The following is a 13496-nucleotide window of genomic DNA, read 5'->3' as shown; positions in this document are numbered from 1 at the left end:
TTGTTTTTCTCTGTCTGACTTATTCCAATTAGTAAAACGTCCTCAAGTTCCATCTATGTTGTTGCAATTAGCAAAATTTCATTCTTTATGGCTGAATAATATTCCACTGTATATGTGTACCACATTTTCTTTATCCATTCATCTGTCGATGGACACTTAGGTTTTTTCTGTATCTTGTCTATTGTAAGTAATACCACTGAACATGGGGATACAGATATCTTTTCAAGACATTTTTGTTTGTAACCATCCAGACAGTATTCTGCAGATGTAAATATATGATCGTGTATGCGTCTATCCATTGTATATAACTAAAAGTGAATTATATTTAATATACTGTTTTGTAACTCATTTTTCATGTAACAGTATTATAAAAATGTTTCCACAACAGAATATATATAGATATAGATAGATGGATCCAGTTACTATCAGTATAAATATATGTATTTATCCAATGAATATATATCTCAACCTTCGTAAGATGTACAGTATTCCATTATATAGATTGCTATACTTTTTAAATAAGTCATCTTTTATTGGTCGTTGGGCTGTCCACATTTTTCTACATGTTTTCCATGTTTTAATATAAAACATTTTTTGTTTTATTATAAAACATGCGCAATGAACATAATATTTTGCTAACTACACAGCGATGCATTGCAGAAATTATCTCTTTAGATGATTTCTCAATATTAGGTTGATGAGCAATTAGACCAGAATAAAATTGAATGAACAGCCACAGGAGGTAGAATACTTCCTATTATTCAAGATGTTCAAGTGAAGATTGCATGGTCATTTCGTAGGGGCATTCTGGAGAAGAGATCAGCATTAAATTGGGAGAGAAGCAGATGGTTCTTTCTAAATCTGATATTCTGTGATTCTGTTATTGCTAAGGACAAACTCAACCTTTTGCTTCTCTCTGTGACATACGTGGGAGAAGAAACTGCAAATTCTTCATCTTACATATCCAGTTCATACAGTAACCTCATGCCCATGGATGTAAAATTGTTCTGAGATTCTGTATCTCCAAGATATATTTAATGGTGTCACAAAGTCCATGATCTTCACAGTGGGGGAACATGTTTTCATCTCAAATATATCTGAAGTGGATTTTCCTGCCAAGGAGGAAGGATTCAATTCACTTCAGCATAGGAGAACACAGACTTCGTGAGAAGCCTGAGATCCATAGAATATCACAAAAAGAAAAAGGAAGCGTTATGCAGAGTAGGAAGGAAGCCTCTTTCTCATGATAGGCCATGAGAACTGTACATTAAACAAATCCAAACTTTGAGCAGTTGAAGATAGCACCGATAATTACCTGACATTGGTATTAAGTGCCCTGAGCAAACATACCAGAGTAGACCAGTGTAGGACAAGAGGAGCATGGGACACAAAGGAGAAGATCAGCAGAACCTGCACAGTGAAAGAAAAAGAGAGAATATGCTGGACCAGGAAAAAAAATCTATTAAACACAATCTCCTAGCAGTTTAAAACAATTTCTAGTGCAGGGTAATCAAAATTAATATCAAAAAAACTACACTTACAGTATATAGTGAGCTGCAATTACATATTAGTTAACTTGCTTCATGGTATGTATATTCTTATTCCATACGCTGGTCATTTTCAATTTAAACTTCTGCTGATTTTGAAATAAATTCTAGGGCAAGATGCCCTCCAGCCTCCAGATAGTGTTGTGAATATACATGTGGACTTCAAGAAGATCTCACATAAATCACATTCATTTCTTAAGGCCAGCATGGGTTAGGCAGGAAAGGATTGCTATTCCGGTCGCTATCCTCACACAACTTAGTCAGGATTGGGTATATATACGTCACAGAGTTGTTACGCGATCACATTTGCAATTTAACATCATCATCACAAAATTATTATGAAATTTATAAAAGTAGTGCATATAAATACACATACACTCTATTCATAATGCCTGGCACATAACATCACATGCTGAATGTAATTCCTCTGAATGCATCCCTGAGGGAAAAGAGCGGTGGCTTGTGGGACAAAGGCAAAGAGTATTCTAGTTTAAAAGAGTGGGGAAATAGAATGGAGGATAAAAGCAGATGAAATAAAGGGATTAAGGGACATGAGCAATTCACATTTCCTGAAGAGAAAGGAGATAGATTAAGTCCAAGTTTTCTAAAGCAGATCTTAGAATGCTCGCCCTGCATGGTGTTGTTATGAATGATCCACAAAAAATGGTTCTTTGGTTAAGGAATTTGGGACAGAAACATACCATATCTGCTTTTTGGAGGATCGAAATTTATACACCAGCATATCAAAGGCTCTTAGAAGTCCTACATAACTTGATATTTATCAGTTGATAATAGATTTTCGTATAATTCATTTTTAAGACATCTGTAGAGATCCATTGGTAAGTTCTGTTCCAACTGGAGTGAAAGACTCATATCAGTACAGTTGCTGTTTCACATAATTCAGCAGCAAAATTGAAAAAGCATGGGTTTTGTACTCAGACACACCTGAGTTCCAATTCTGGTTTCACCCTTATGTATATACATGACTTTGAGCAAGTTAGCTCAGGATCCCCCACAGAGGATGGTTATAAGGGAAACACCTTTGCAAGAGTCATTAAGCAGTAGGCATTTCATAGTTTTGCGGTATTCAAATTCAGATAAGTAGGAACTACAGAAAAATTTGGATCAAAAGTGGTGATTATATGTGGAAAATGGATGCTGAATAAAGCTGGAGAACTTGATAAACTTTTAGAAATCTTACACATGGAAGGGTTTTGAATAAAATAATGATGCATTTAATGATCTCTCTTAGTGGTTCTCAAATTTTAAGTGTATCAGAATCATCTGAAGGGCTTTTTAAAACACAGGTTGCTGGACTTTGCTATTAGAGTTTCTGACTTAGTTGTTGTGGGTTGCATTTCTTGTAATTTCCAAAGAGACGCGGATGCTAATATTGATGCTGCTGGTTTGTGGACCGCGCTTTGTGTATCACTGTTCTGTATGGCATGGACTTTTGGGTGAAGGATGAAGCCAGATGTAGTTGCATATAGTTGAAGAGAAGGAGTAGCAAAGTGTCAAAGTATGAAAATAAAGTTGAAGTGCAGGTTTAGTAGGAAATAGATAATCTTAAGGGTAGAAGGTTTGGGACAGAGAATGCATTACAGTAGTCTAAGATTTTAGAGTTGGATGCTATTTCACATTAGACAAGAAAAAAAATACATTGCCTTAGAAGATCGCTACATTTGAGAGGGCCAAAGAATTATAATAGTAAGACAGTGGATAAGTCTCCCAAGTAGGAGTTAAGTTTTCTTAATGATAAGATTGGTGCAGAGAGAAAAGCAATGACTCAAATGTAAGCACCCCACATGAAACAACAGGCGTGATTGGTAGGATTACAGTGACAAGGAAAGAAACGGGACAGCTAGACAAATAGCATGTGCCTATAAAGGAGGGGAATTTCAGGTAGAATGGTAATGCTACCTCATGGTGCTTAACACAGGGCAACTGAAAGAAAGACAGTTTCCCCTGGGAAAGGCTATAAGGGAAGCTGTGTCTTCCAGGAAACATTTCGAATAAGGCCAATAAATAAATAAATAAATAAATAAATAAGGAGGGGCATGAAGAGTGTTCTTTGGATAGCACTGCCAGACAATCGGTTTGCAAATAAAATTCCAGTTCCATAGGGCACAGTGCAAAAATCTGGGAAATACATCCACAGTGCTTAAGAAAACAAATACATGAGGAGGTTTTATTTTGATAAGGGGCAGGGGGGCAAGGCAAAGTGGCCAAGGATAACAGAAATAAAAGACAGAATTAACTGATCTCAAGTTTCTGAACTGAACTTTTTGCATGACCCTTACTCTTATATGGCAACTGACTTAGGTATCCAGCCTTACACTGCTTCCCTCTGTGAAACAGCACAGCTTATCCAGAGGATGGCCCATTACTCCCCATACCTATGGGGAGGTAAGAAATGAAGCTCCTTTGGTGGGGGCAAAAAAAGCAAGCAAAAGAGTAGCCATAAAGTCGAGAAATAAAAATAAAGATAATATTTTGTTTACAGCATAGAACCTGCTTATTTTCTTCTTAAATGCCATAGGCACAGGTTAATTCGGTGAAAAACAGCCACACAAATCACCTCAGGCAGTGATCCCACATGACACGTAGGGACTGATGTAAATATTGCATTAATGCTCTGTGTTCATTGCAACTCTGATTGAATTATCGTTACTGCTGAGGAACAACACCCTGAACACATGGAATGTCATCAAACACATCATGTGTTGTTGTGTAGACTGATAAACCCCTTATTATTTGTCTATGTTGCTAGACATTGTGGTCTCCCTGAATAATCAGAAGATAGAGATTTAGGCTTGGCTACTCCTCAAGGGATCTTCAAGGATCACTTAACCAAGACGAACTAAATTTCTTCATTCCTTCATTCATCCAATTCATTCAGTAACTATTTGTTAAGTAAATCAACAGTGAATATACAAATGTTTTTTAAATAAATATGTGCTGAATAATTGCAATATAAAATAGGAACTTAAGAAGAAATTTTCCCTAATAGGTTAGTTTTGGAGATTAAATACGTGGAAGCAATTTATAAATTATAAAGCCTGGCATAACTAGTAGAAACTTGCTGAATTTTTTTTTAAATGTTAACAAATGGATAATTCCTTGTGTCCTAATACGAAGGAGAAAGTCACATATAACATATGTTTAAGAATATAAAGAAAAGCTATGTTTTTGGTCTGAAGAATGTTTAATTATACTGCAGTTGATATATAGTTTTGGGATATTTAGTCAACATTTCAAAACAACTCATTCTGAAGAAATTTGGCAGCATGCTTTGAACAGTTGTTCTATTTTTAATATCAAACTATGAGATTTTAAACACGCTTAATGTAGTTACTAAACGTTATTTATTTTATTCTGTCAAAATTTTAATTTTTATGTTTATCACGTATGCCTCCCTTAATTTTCTGGATGACTTTGCCTGTGGATAACAATTTGGAACACAGCGTAAATTTAACTAAATCAAGGTTGAAGTTTATATTAAAAGCAGATTTTCTGGCCAAATGTATTACTGCTTGTTTCTTTATATGTCACTTTTTCTTATTTTCAAGCTTTATAGCACTTTATGATACAAACTCTTTCTGTGTTCGGTGAAATAATTCCTCTCTTGATACTCTCTATGCACACATTCCCCCTCCCTCCTTTTTTTAGCTTATAGAGATGGAATGACATTTTGGAGTAGAACATATGGCCTTGGATTGAGCTAGACTGTAAATTGCACTTATTAATTATGTATCCTTGGGACAGGATACACTTAACAGATCTGAGTTTGTAAAAGCAGAGGAATATCACCTACATATTAAGTTGTCACAAGGATTAAAGGAGATGCTACATAGCCCCTACCAGCAAAAATGTCATAAGTGTCAGTCCTCTTTCATTTTCTCTTCTTTTGAAGATGCATGTGTTTCTATATAAGCCTAAAATGTCAATTACTCATAATAGGCTTTAAGGAGAAATGGAATAATAGAATTCTAATGACTCAAATAGACTCTGTGGTTCTATTTTATGTTAGCCTAATGTGACAATTTTCCTAATTCATTATTAAATTATATATCCATTAGAATATATGCTAACTTCCTCAGTGAAAAGATTTATTATGCCACATTCTTGAAGTTCCATGTGTAGAACTCCACTTTTTTTCATATACCAGCTTCATTATGCCTACACAAGTAGTTTCTTCACCCACAATGCCTATCTTCAGGCTACAATTTCCTGTCAGATCCTTATAACAAATATTCCACTACCTTTTAGGAGGCTATGCTGGTCAACTTTTAGGCTAGCTCACACAGTGGAAATTATAGCATCTTCTGGAGGAGAGAGTTTGTTCCTTGATTTTTTTCCCCTTCAGTTTGAGGTAAATAAGCCCTTAAGTTTGAAGTAGGAGGAAAAAGGAGAGGGAAATAATAAGGTAGGCTGGGATCAATGATGCAGGTGCCCCAATTAGTAGATATGAAATGAACTCTTCCAGCCTGGGAGAATACATAAGAAAGCACATTGCATAAGATGATCATGCCACCCATGAACCCACCTAAGGGAGAGGTCACGCTTTTGGCCCCAAAATGGGAATATAAAATCCTTCTCTCCTCTGCTAGTTCCAAGGCATATTAGAGGCAGCAAGCTAAATGCAAAAACCATAGAATAATTAAGAAAAATAAGACAAATGAACTGTGGCTTCCTAAGTGAAAAGATAAATTATTTTCGGTTAGTAAGAAAAAGGCAAAGATTGTTCGGCAGAGAAACTTGAGGGAAAGCATTCTGTATTATTCCCATGTAGTTAATGTACCTCTGATAGTTAAAGTCTGAGAACTGGGCAAATGTAGATGCATCTGAGTGTGAGCCCTTTTCTGCAGTCTACTAGCCTGGGAACCACAGGGAAGAAGGAGGACCTTAGAGTTTTCTGACTCCTAGGTTTTTTTTTTTCCTCACTCCATCATAATGTCTAGAAAAAAAATTAGCATCCCACTGAGAAAATTAAATGACACATGCATATGCTCACAATAGTCAGTCATAGTGAGAACCTAGCAAGTGTCTGGGAACAAATTCCACACAGGAGTAAAAACACAATGTCATTAATAATAACATAAGCAAAGGTAAATAGAAACCTAATAAGAAGCAAGAAGAAGTCCTGGTGGGATAGAAGATAAATCATCATTTTTTGCATAAATAGAAACCATTTTATAGGATGTATGCTTAGCCTAAAAGTAAAACCTTAGAACTTACTAATATTTAGCAAGCATATACTATGTATCTGGCACTATGTTTGGCACAAATTAAAGTAATGAAAAAGAAATGTTTTCCTAGTCTATGGAAACTAAAGGAAATTATCTGAAAATGTGCTGATTTTGCCCACATTTACTGAAATATATCAGAGTAAGAAATTTAATATCCAGGATTGGTTGTGTAAAATTTTCAGATAAAGCAGCTACTAGAAACATTTATAACAGCTGGATGAAACATTTTTAAAGCCTCTGCGAAGGCATCAGAGAGCTAGCAAAATAATAAGGTATTAAACGGTCAATATCCAGAAGAATAAAGAAATAAATAGAAATGAGCATGGAATTTGGTGACACAATTCCTCTAAAGGTAGCTACCAGTTGCAGAAGAAATTCCTGAGAGGCTGGCAACTTGCAAAAGGTTCATAGGCAGACAGGACAAATATTGGAGCCCCAGGCTTACTGAGGAAGGTGACTCAGTTTAATTCCCTAGGTTTGGGGTTGCTACTCTGAAGGGTCACACTGTAAGAGTAAGGGCAAATAGAAATAAACCAGCCCTCTCAATGAAGAAAACCCACTTAAAATCTTCTCAATTTTGTAATATATGTGTTAAACAGCTGATTTGATAGCATTAATGACAGAGATAATAAACTTGAGCATAGATCAGAATACAATATCCCGGGTGATACACAGAAACAAATGGATGGAAAACAGAGGTGGGGCACATTTTACATACAGTTAGAGTATCTAACACATGTTAACAGGTGGCCGTGGCAATTTTAAAACATACCACCGCCCCCCCCCCGCCCAAATTCTTTCGTATTTTTCCCAACTTGCTAGAACCATGTCCACTAACCTTGAATCTATGCTCTGTGACTGCAGGGGCACCTAGATGACTCAGTCAGTTAAGTGTCTGACTCTTGATTGCAGCTCAGGTCATGATCTCACGGTTCATGAGATGGAGCCCCACATCAAGCTCTACTGACAGTATGGAGCCTGCTTGGATTCTCTGCTTCCCTCTCTCTCTTCCCTGCCTACTCATGCTCTCTCTCTCGCTCTCTATCTCTCAAAAATAAAATAAACATTAAAAAAAATCTCTGACTGTATATGCAACAAAATGGCAGAAGTAGTGCTGTGAGTTCCCAGGCTCAGGCCTTAAGGAATGGAAAAATTCCACTTCCTGTCTTATGGGATACTCACTCTTCTAAGGCAGCTACAATAATGTGAGAAAGCCTAAACATGCCATGGAGAGATGCACGATGAAAGTTTTATATGCAGAGAAATCAAGGTCCTTGACCTTCAGTCCTGAATGACTTCTCGGGCAACAGTGATCATCAACATCTAAGCATGTGAGTTACCCATCTTGTAAATGTATCCTCCACCCCTGCTTAAATCACTCCAGCTGATGCTGCATGGAAAAGATATAAGCCTTTCTTACTGAACCCTGACCAAACTGCCCATGAATGAATTAAATAAATGATTGTTATTTTAAGATACTAATGTTTTGGGTGATTATTTTATGTAGCAACAGCTGACTAGAAAAGAAGCCAAAGACTTGACAGAAAAAGAATATGGAAAATCCAAAGATGCCAAAGGTCCGAAAGCTACAGATTTAGAAGCATTCTTATCACTCATGTTTAACACAAAGAATCCAAGGTATATCAGAGAATAGTCACATCTAGGTTACTCAAGGTAAAGCTGCAAAAATAATAGACAAAATGAAAATTTTAAAAACATTTGAAGAAGTAACAATAAACAATAAACTGATGGAAGGATATTTTCAAAGTGCTGAAATAAAAAAAAGCTGCCTTGATTTTTACACCCAGTGAAAATACCCATCAAAAATAAAGAAGAAATAAAGAAATTTAAGACAAAGATAATTCATCCCAAGAATCACAAATCAAAATTAATATTAATTGGTACTCTTTAGGTCAAAGAAATGTGACTCAAGATTCAATCAACAGGGACTTCCAGGAAAGATGGCAGCGTATGAGGATCCTAGGTTCACCTCTACCAGGGATACACCTAGATAACACCCACATCATGTGAATAACCCAGAAAATGCCCCAAAGACTGGTAGAACAGACTGTCCACCACTAAATGTAGAGAATAGGCCATATTGAAGAGGGTAGAAAGGGCAGCGATATAGTCGGGGGCCAAACAGACCCTTGGGACTCTTCGGGGGTGGGAGGGGCACAGTGGGTGCAGATTGGAAAGAGGAACAGACTCCATACCAGGCATCCCAGGCACAGGGGACCCACACTGGGAAGACAAATCCCCACAACATGTGGCTTTGAAAACCATAGGGGCTTACTCTCTCAAGTTATTACAATCAATGAGGCTTAACAGCTGAAATTTAAAAATCAGTAGGCATGGGTCTGGGAGAGACGGAGAACAATTGGAAACTTAGCCCCCACCCTTAAAAAGACAGCATAACAAACAGCCCCACTGAGAATAGGCATAGAAACAGCAGTTTAAAAAACACCTGGGGTATACAGGAAGATTTTTGTTCTTGTTGTTGTTGTTGTTGTTTACTAATCTTAGAGCCTGTGCTAAAAGGGTGGGGATCTTTGAAAGATTTCTCCTATAACAACAGAGCTGACAGGTGTCACTTCCCTCCCCTAATCCCCAGCCTAGAAATACAGACACTTGTCAGAACCAGCACAATACAAATACTCTCCACCTAACTGGCTAACAGCTCACCCTGCCCACACCCTCTCCTTTGGACCATGTCTGCCAACACCACACAGAACTGACTCCTACCCCAGGAAGAGGAAAAGTAAACCACACATACCAGTTCAACTGCAACCCCAGAGGTGGGCTGGGGTCTGACTGCAGGCCCCACCCACCAGCAAAAGCTTATCAAGGGCCAACACAGGGAGAGCATCCTGCAGTTTGGTGATACCACAGCTCTGGCAACATTGGGTCTGACCCAACTCAAGCCCAAGACGGCCCAGACTGGTTCACTAACCCCACAGGACCAACCACTGACCACAGCAGGCAAAGCAAGCCACTGCAGATGACTGGATTGAAGGAAAAAGCGGCCAGCCAAAACAACAGAAGAGTTCCCTGAAGCACCAGGTCCTGGTGAACAGGGGCCACTGCACTGCAGGGCATTACAGGACCTCTTCTTCAATAGGCCACTACTTTTAAGAGCAGGAGACATAGCTGACTTTCCTAACATACAGAGAATTTCCTAACTTTCTTAGCAGATACAGAGAATTAGACAAAATGAGGATAGAGGCTATGTCCCAAATGAAAGAACAGGACAAAATCACAGCAAGAGAGTAAAGGAAACAGAGATAATTAATATTCCTGATACAGAATTTAAAGTAATAGTCATAAAATACTCACTGGACTCAGGAAAGGAGTGGAGAAAAGAGTGGAGCACCTCAGTGAGACACTTAAAAAGAGAGAAAACATAAAAAAGTACGAATGAGAGAAAAGAGTTCAATAACTGAAATTAAAAATACACTAGAGGGAATAAATAATCGACTAGAGGAAGCATAAGAACGAATTAAATGGCTAAAAAAGCAAGATTCATCTATACGCTGCCTACAAGAGACTCATTTCAGACCTAAAGACACATGCAGATTGAGAGAAAGGAATGAAAAAACATTTATCGTGCAAATGGAAGCGAAAAGAAAGCTGGGGTAGCAATACTTATGTCAGACAAAATAGAGTTTAAAACAAAGACTGTAACAGGAGACAAAGAAGGATACCACAGAATCATAAAGGGGACAATGTAACAAAAAGATGTTGCTATTGTAAATATTTAGGTACCTCAACACGAAAGCACCCTAATATGTAAAGCAGGTAATAACAAACATAAAGGAAGACATTGAGAGTAATACAATAATAGTAAGAGATTTTTAACCTCACACTTACATCAATGGAGAGATAATCCAAACAGAAAGTCAACAAGGAAACAATGGCTTAAATGACACATTCAGCCAGATGGATCTAATAGATATATTCAGAACATCCCATCCTAAAACAATGGAATACACATTCTTTTCAAATGCACATGGAACATACTCCAGAATAGATCACATGCTAGGCCACAAAACAAGTTTCAAGAAGTTCAAAGTGATTACAATCAAACCATGCATCTCTTCTGATCACAACTCTATAAAACTAAAAGTCAACCACAAGAAAAAATCTGGAAAGAACACAAATATATGGAGGTTAATTAACATACTACTAAACAATGAATGAGTGAACCAGGAAATCAAAGATGAAATTGAGAAATATGTGGAGACAAATGAAAATGAAAATACAACAGTTAAAAATCTTTGGGATGCAGCAAAAACCATTCCAAGAAAGTTTATAGCAATACAGGCCTATATCAAGAAACAAGAAAAATCTTAAATAAACAACTTAACCGTACACCTAAAGGAGCCAGAAAAAAAGAAGAAGAAGCACAAACAAAACCCAAAAGCAGTAAAAGGAAGGAAATAACAAAGATTAGAGCAGAAATTTTTTGAAAAGTGGAAAGTAAGAAAACAAAAGACTAGATCAATGAAATCAGGAGCTGGCTCTTTGAAAAGATCAACAATATTGATAAACCTTTAGTCACACTCATGAAAAAAGAGAGGGGGAGAGAGAGAAAGAGAGAGAGACAGAGACAGAGAGAGGAATTAAAATCAAGTGAAAAAGGAGAAAAAAACCATTGACATCACAGAAATACAAATGATTATAAGAGAACATTATGAAAAATTATATGCCAATAAATGGGACAACCTAAAAGATATAAATTCCCAGAAACATATAACCTCCCAAGACTAAATCAGGAAGAAAAAGAAAATTTCAACAGATCTATTACCAGCAATGAAATCGAATCAGCAATCAAAAAATTGCTGCATCCCAGGAACAAATCCCACTTGATCGTGGTGAATATTTCTTTTAATGTATTGTTGGATTCAACTTGCTAGTATCTTATTGAGAATTTTTTCACCCATGTTCCTCAGGGAAAATGGTCCGTAATTCTCCTTTTTAGTGGAGTCTTTGGTTTTGGAATCAAGGTAATGCTGACCTCATATTATGAGTTTGGAAGTTTTCCTTCCATTTCTAGTTTTTGAACAGCTTCAAAAGAATAAGTATTAACTCTTCTTTAAATGTTTGGTAGAATAACCCTGGGAAGCCCTCTGGCCTGGACTCTTGTTTAATTCTAATCGGAAGAACTAATATTGCTAAAATGTCTATACAAAATGATACACAGATTCAAAGCAATCTCTGTAAAAATTCCAATGGCATTTTCCACAGAAATAGAAAACAATTCTAAAATTCTTATGGAACCACAAAAGATTCTTAATAGCCAAGGCAATCTTGAGAAAGAATAGAGTTGGAGGCATCACACTTCCTGATTTTAAATTATATTACAAAGTTACAGTAATCAATTATATGGTACTGGCATAAAAATAGACACACGGACCAGTAGAATAGAATAGGGAGTCCAAAGATAAACCCAAGCATATACGGTCAACTAATCTTTAACAAGAGTGCTAACAACACACAACGGGAAAAGTATAGTCTCTTCAATAAATGGTTTTGGGAAAACTGTATCCACATACAAAAGAATGGAATTGGATCCTTAACTCACAATGTACATAAAAATCAATTCAAATGTTTTAAAGACTTAAATATGAGACTGGTAGCTGTAGCAAACTTAGAAGAAAACAGAGAGAAACTCCTTGACATTGGTCTTAGCAACAATTTGTTAAATATGACAAAAGCCCAGGCAACAGAAGCAAAAATAAGTAAGTGGAACTGCATCAAACTATGAAGCTTCTGCAGAGCGAAGGAAACAACAAAATAAAAAGGTAACCTACAGATTGGGAGACAACATTTGCAAACCATATTGCTGATAAGGAGTTTAATATAAAAAATACATAAATAATGCATGTTTTGAGACTTCAGGTAAGAGTTCACTCTAAAAGTAATTATGTTTTACATAGCCAGCAAAGAAATTGGATCAGTAATCAAAAACCTCACAACAAAAAAGAGTCGAGGGCCAGACTGTTTCCCAGGGGTATTCTACCAAACATTTAAAGAAGAGTTAATACTTATTCTTTTGAAGCTGTTCAAAAACTAGAAATGGAAGGAAAACTTCCAAACTCATTCTATGAGGCCAGCATTACCTTGATTCCAAAACCAGACAAAGATGCCACTAAAAAAGGAGAATTACAGACCATTTTCCCTGATGAACATGGGTGCAAAAATTCTCAATAAGATACCAGCAAGTTGAATCCAACAATTCATTAAAAGTATTATTCACCATTATCAAGTGGGATTTATTCCTGGATGCAGGGCTGGTTCAATATCCACAAATCAATCAATGTGACATATCATGTTAAGAAAAGAAAATATAAGAATCACATGAGCCTCTCAATAGATGCTGAAAAAGCGTTTGAAAAATACAGCATCCTTTCTTGATAAAAACTCTCAAAAAAATAGGGATACTTTCTTGGAACTTACCTCAACATCATAAAGGCCACATATAAAAGACCAATAGCTAACATCATCCTCAATGGGGAAAAACTGAGAGCTTTCTCCCTAAGGTCAGGAACATGACAAAGATGTCCATTCACTCCACTGTTGTTCAATATAGTACGGGAAGTGCTAGCCTCAGGAATCAGACAACAAAAAGCAATAAAAGGCATACAAATTGACAAGGAGGAAGTCAAGCTTGTACTCTTCACAGACAAGACCATACTTT

The 13496-nt window shown here is 36.7% G+C and overlaps 1 protein-coding gene across 1 annotated transcript in view; it reads right to left on the bottom strand.

Annotated features, from left to right (window-relative positions):
• The window catches only part of CF2H8orf34 (chromosome F2 C8orf34 homolog), a 400043-nt gene that overhangs the window by 2641 nt on the left and 383906 nt on the right, over positions 1 to 13496 (bottom strand). Inside the window, 1 exon segment of the mRNA XM_042973375.1 lies at positions 1316 to 1410. Coding sequence (XP_042829309.1) covers positions 1328 to 1410 — 83 coding nt within the window. The 3' untranslated portion in view covers positions 1316 to 1327.

The sequence above is a fragment of the Panthera tigris genome, chromosome F2 (genome assembly GCF_018350195.1).
Source record: "Panthera tigris isolate Pti1 chromosome F2, P.tigris_Pti1_mat1.1, whole genome shotgun sequence".
Lineage (NCBI taxonomy): Eukaryota > Metazoa > Chordata > Mammalia > Carnivora > Felidae > Panthera > Panthera tigris.
Note: the sequence above shows the minus strand (reverse complement) of the source record. Positions and strands in the feature narration are given on the sequence as shown.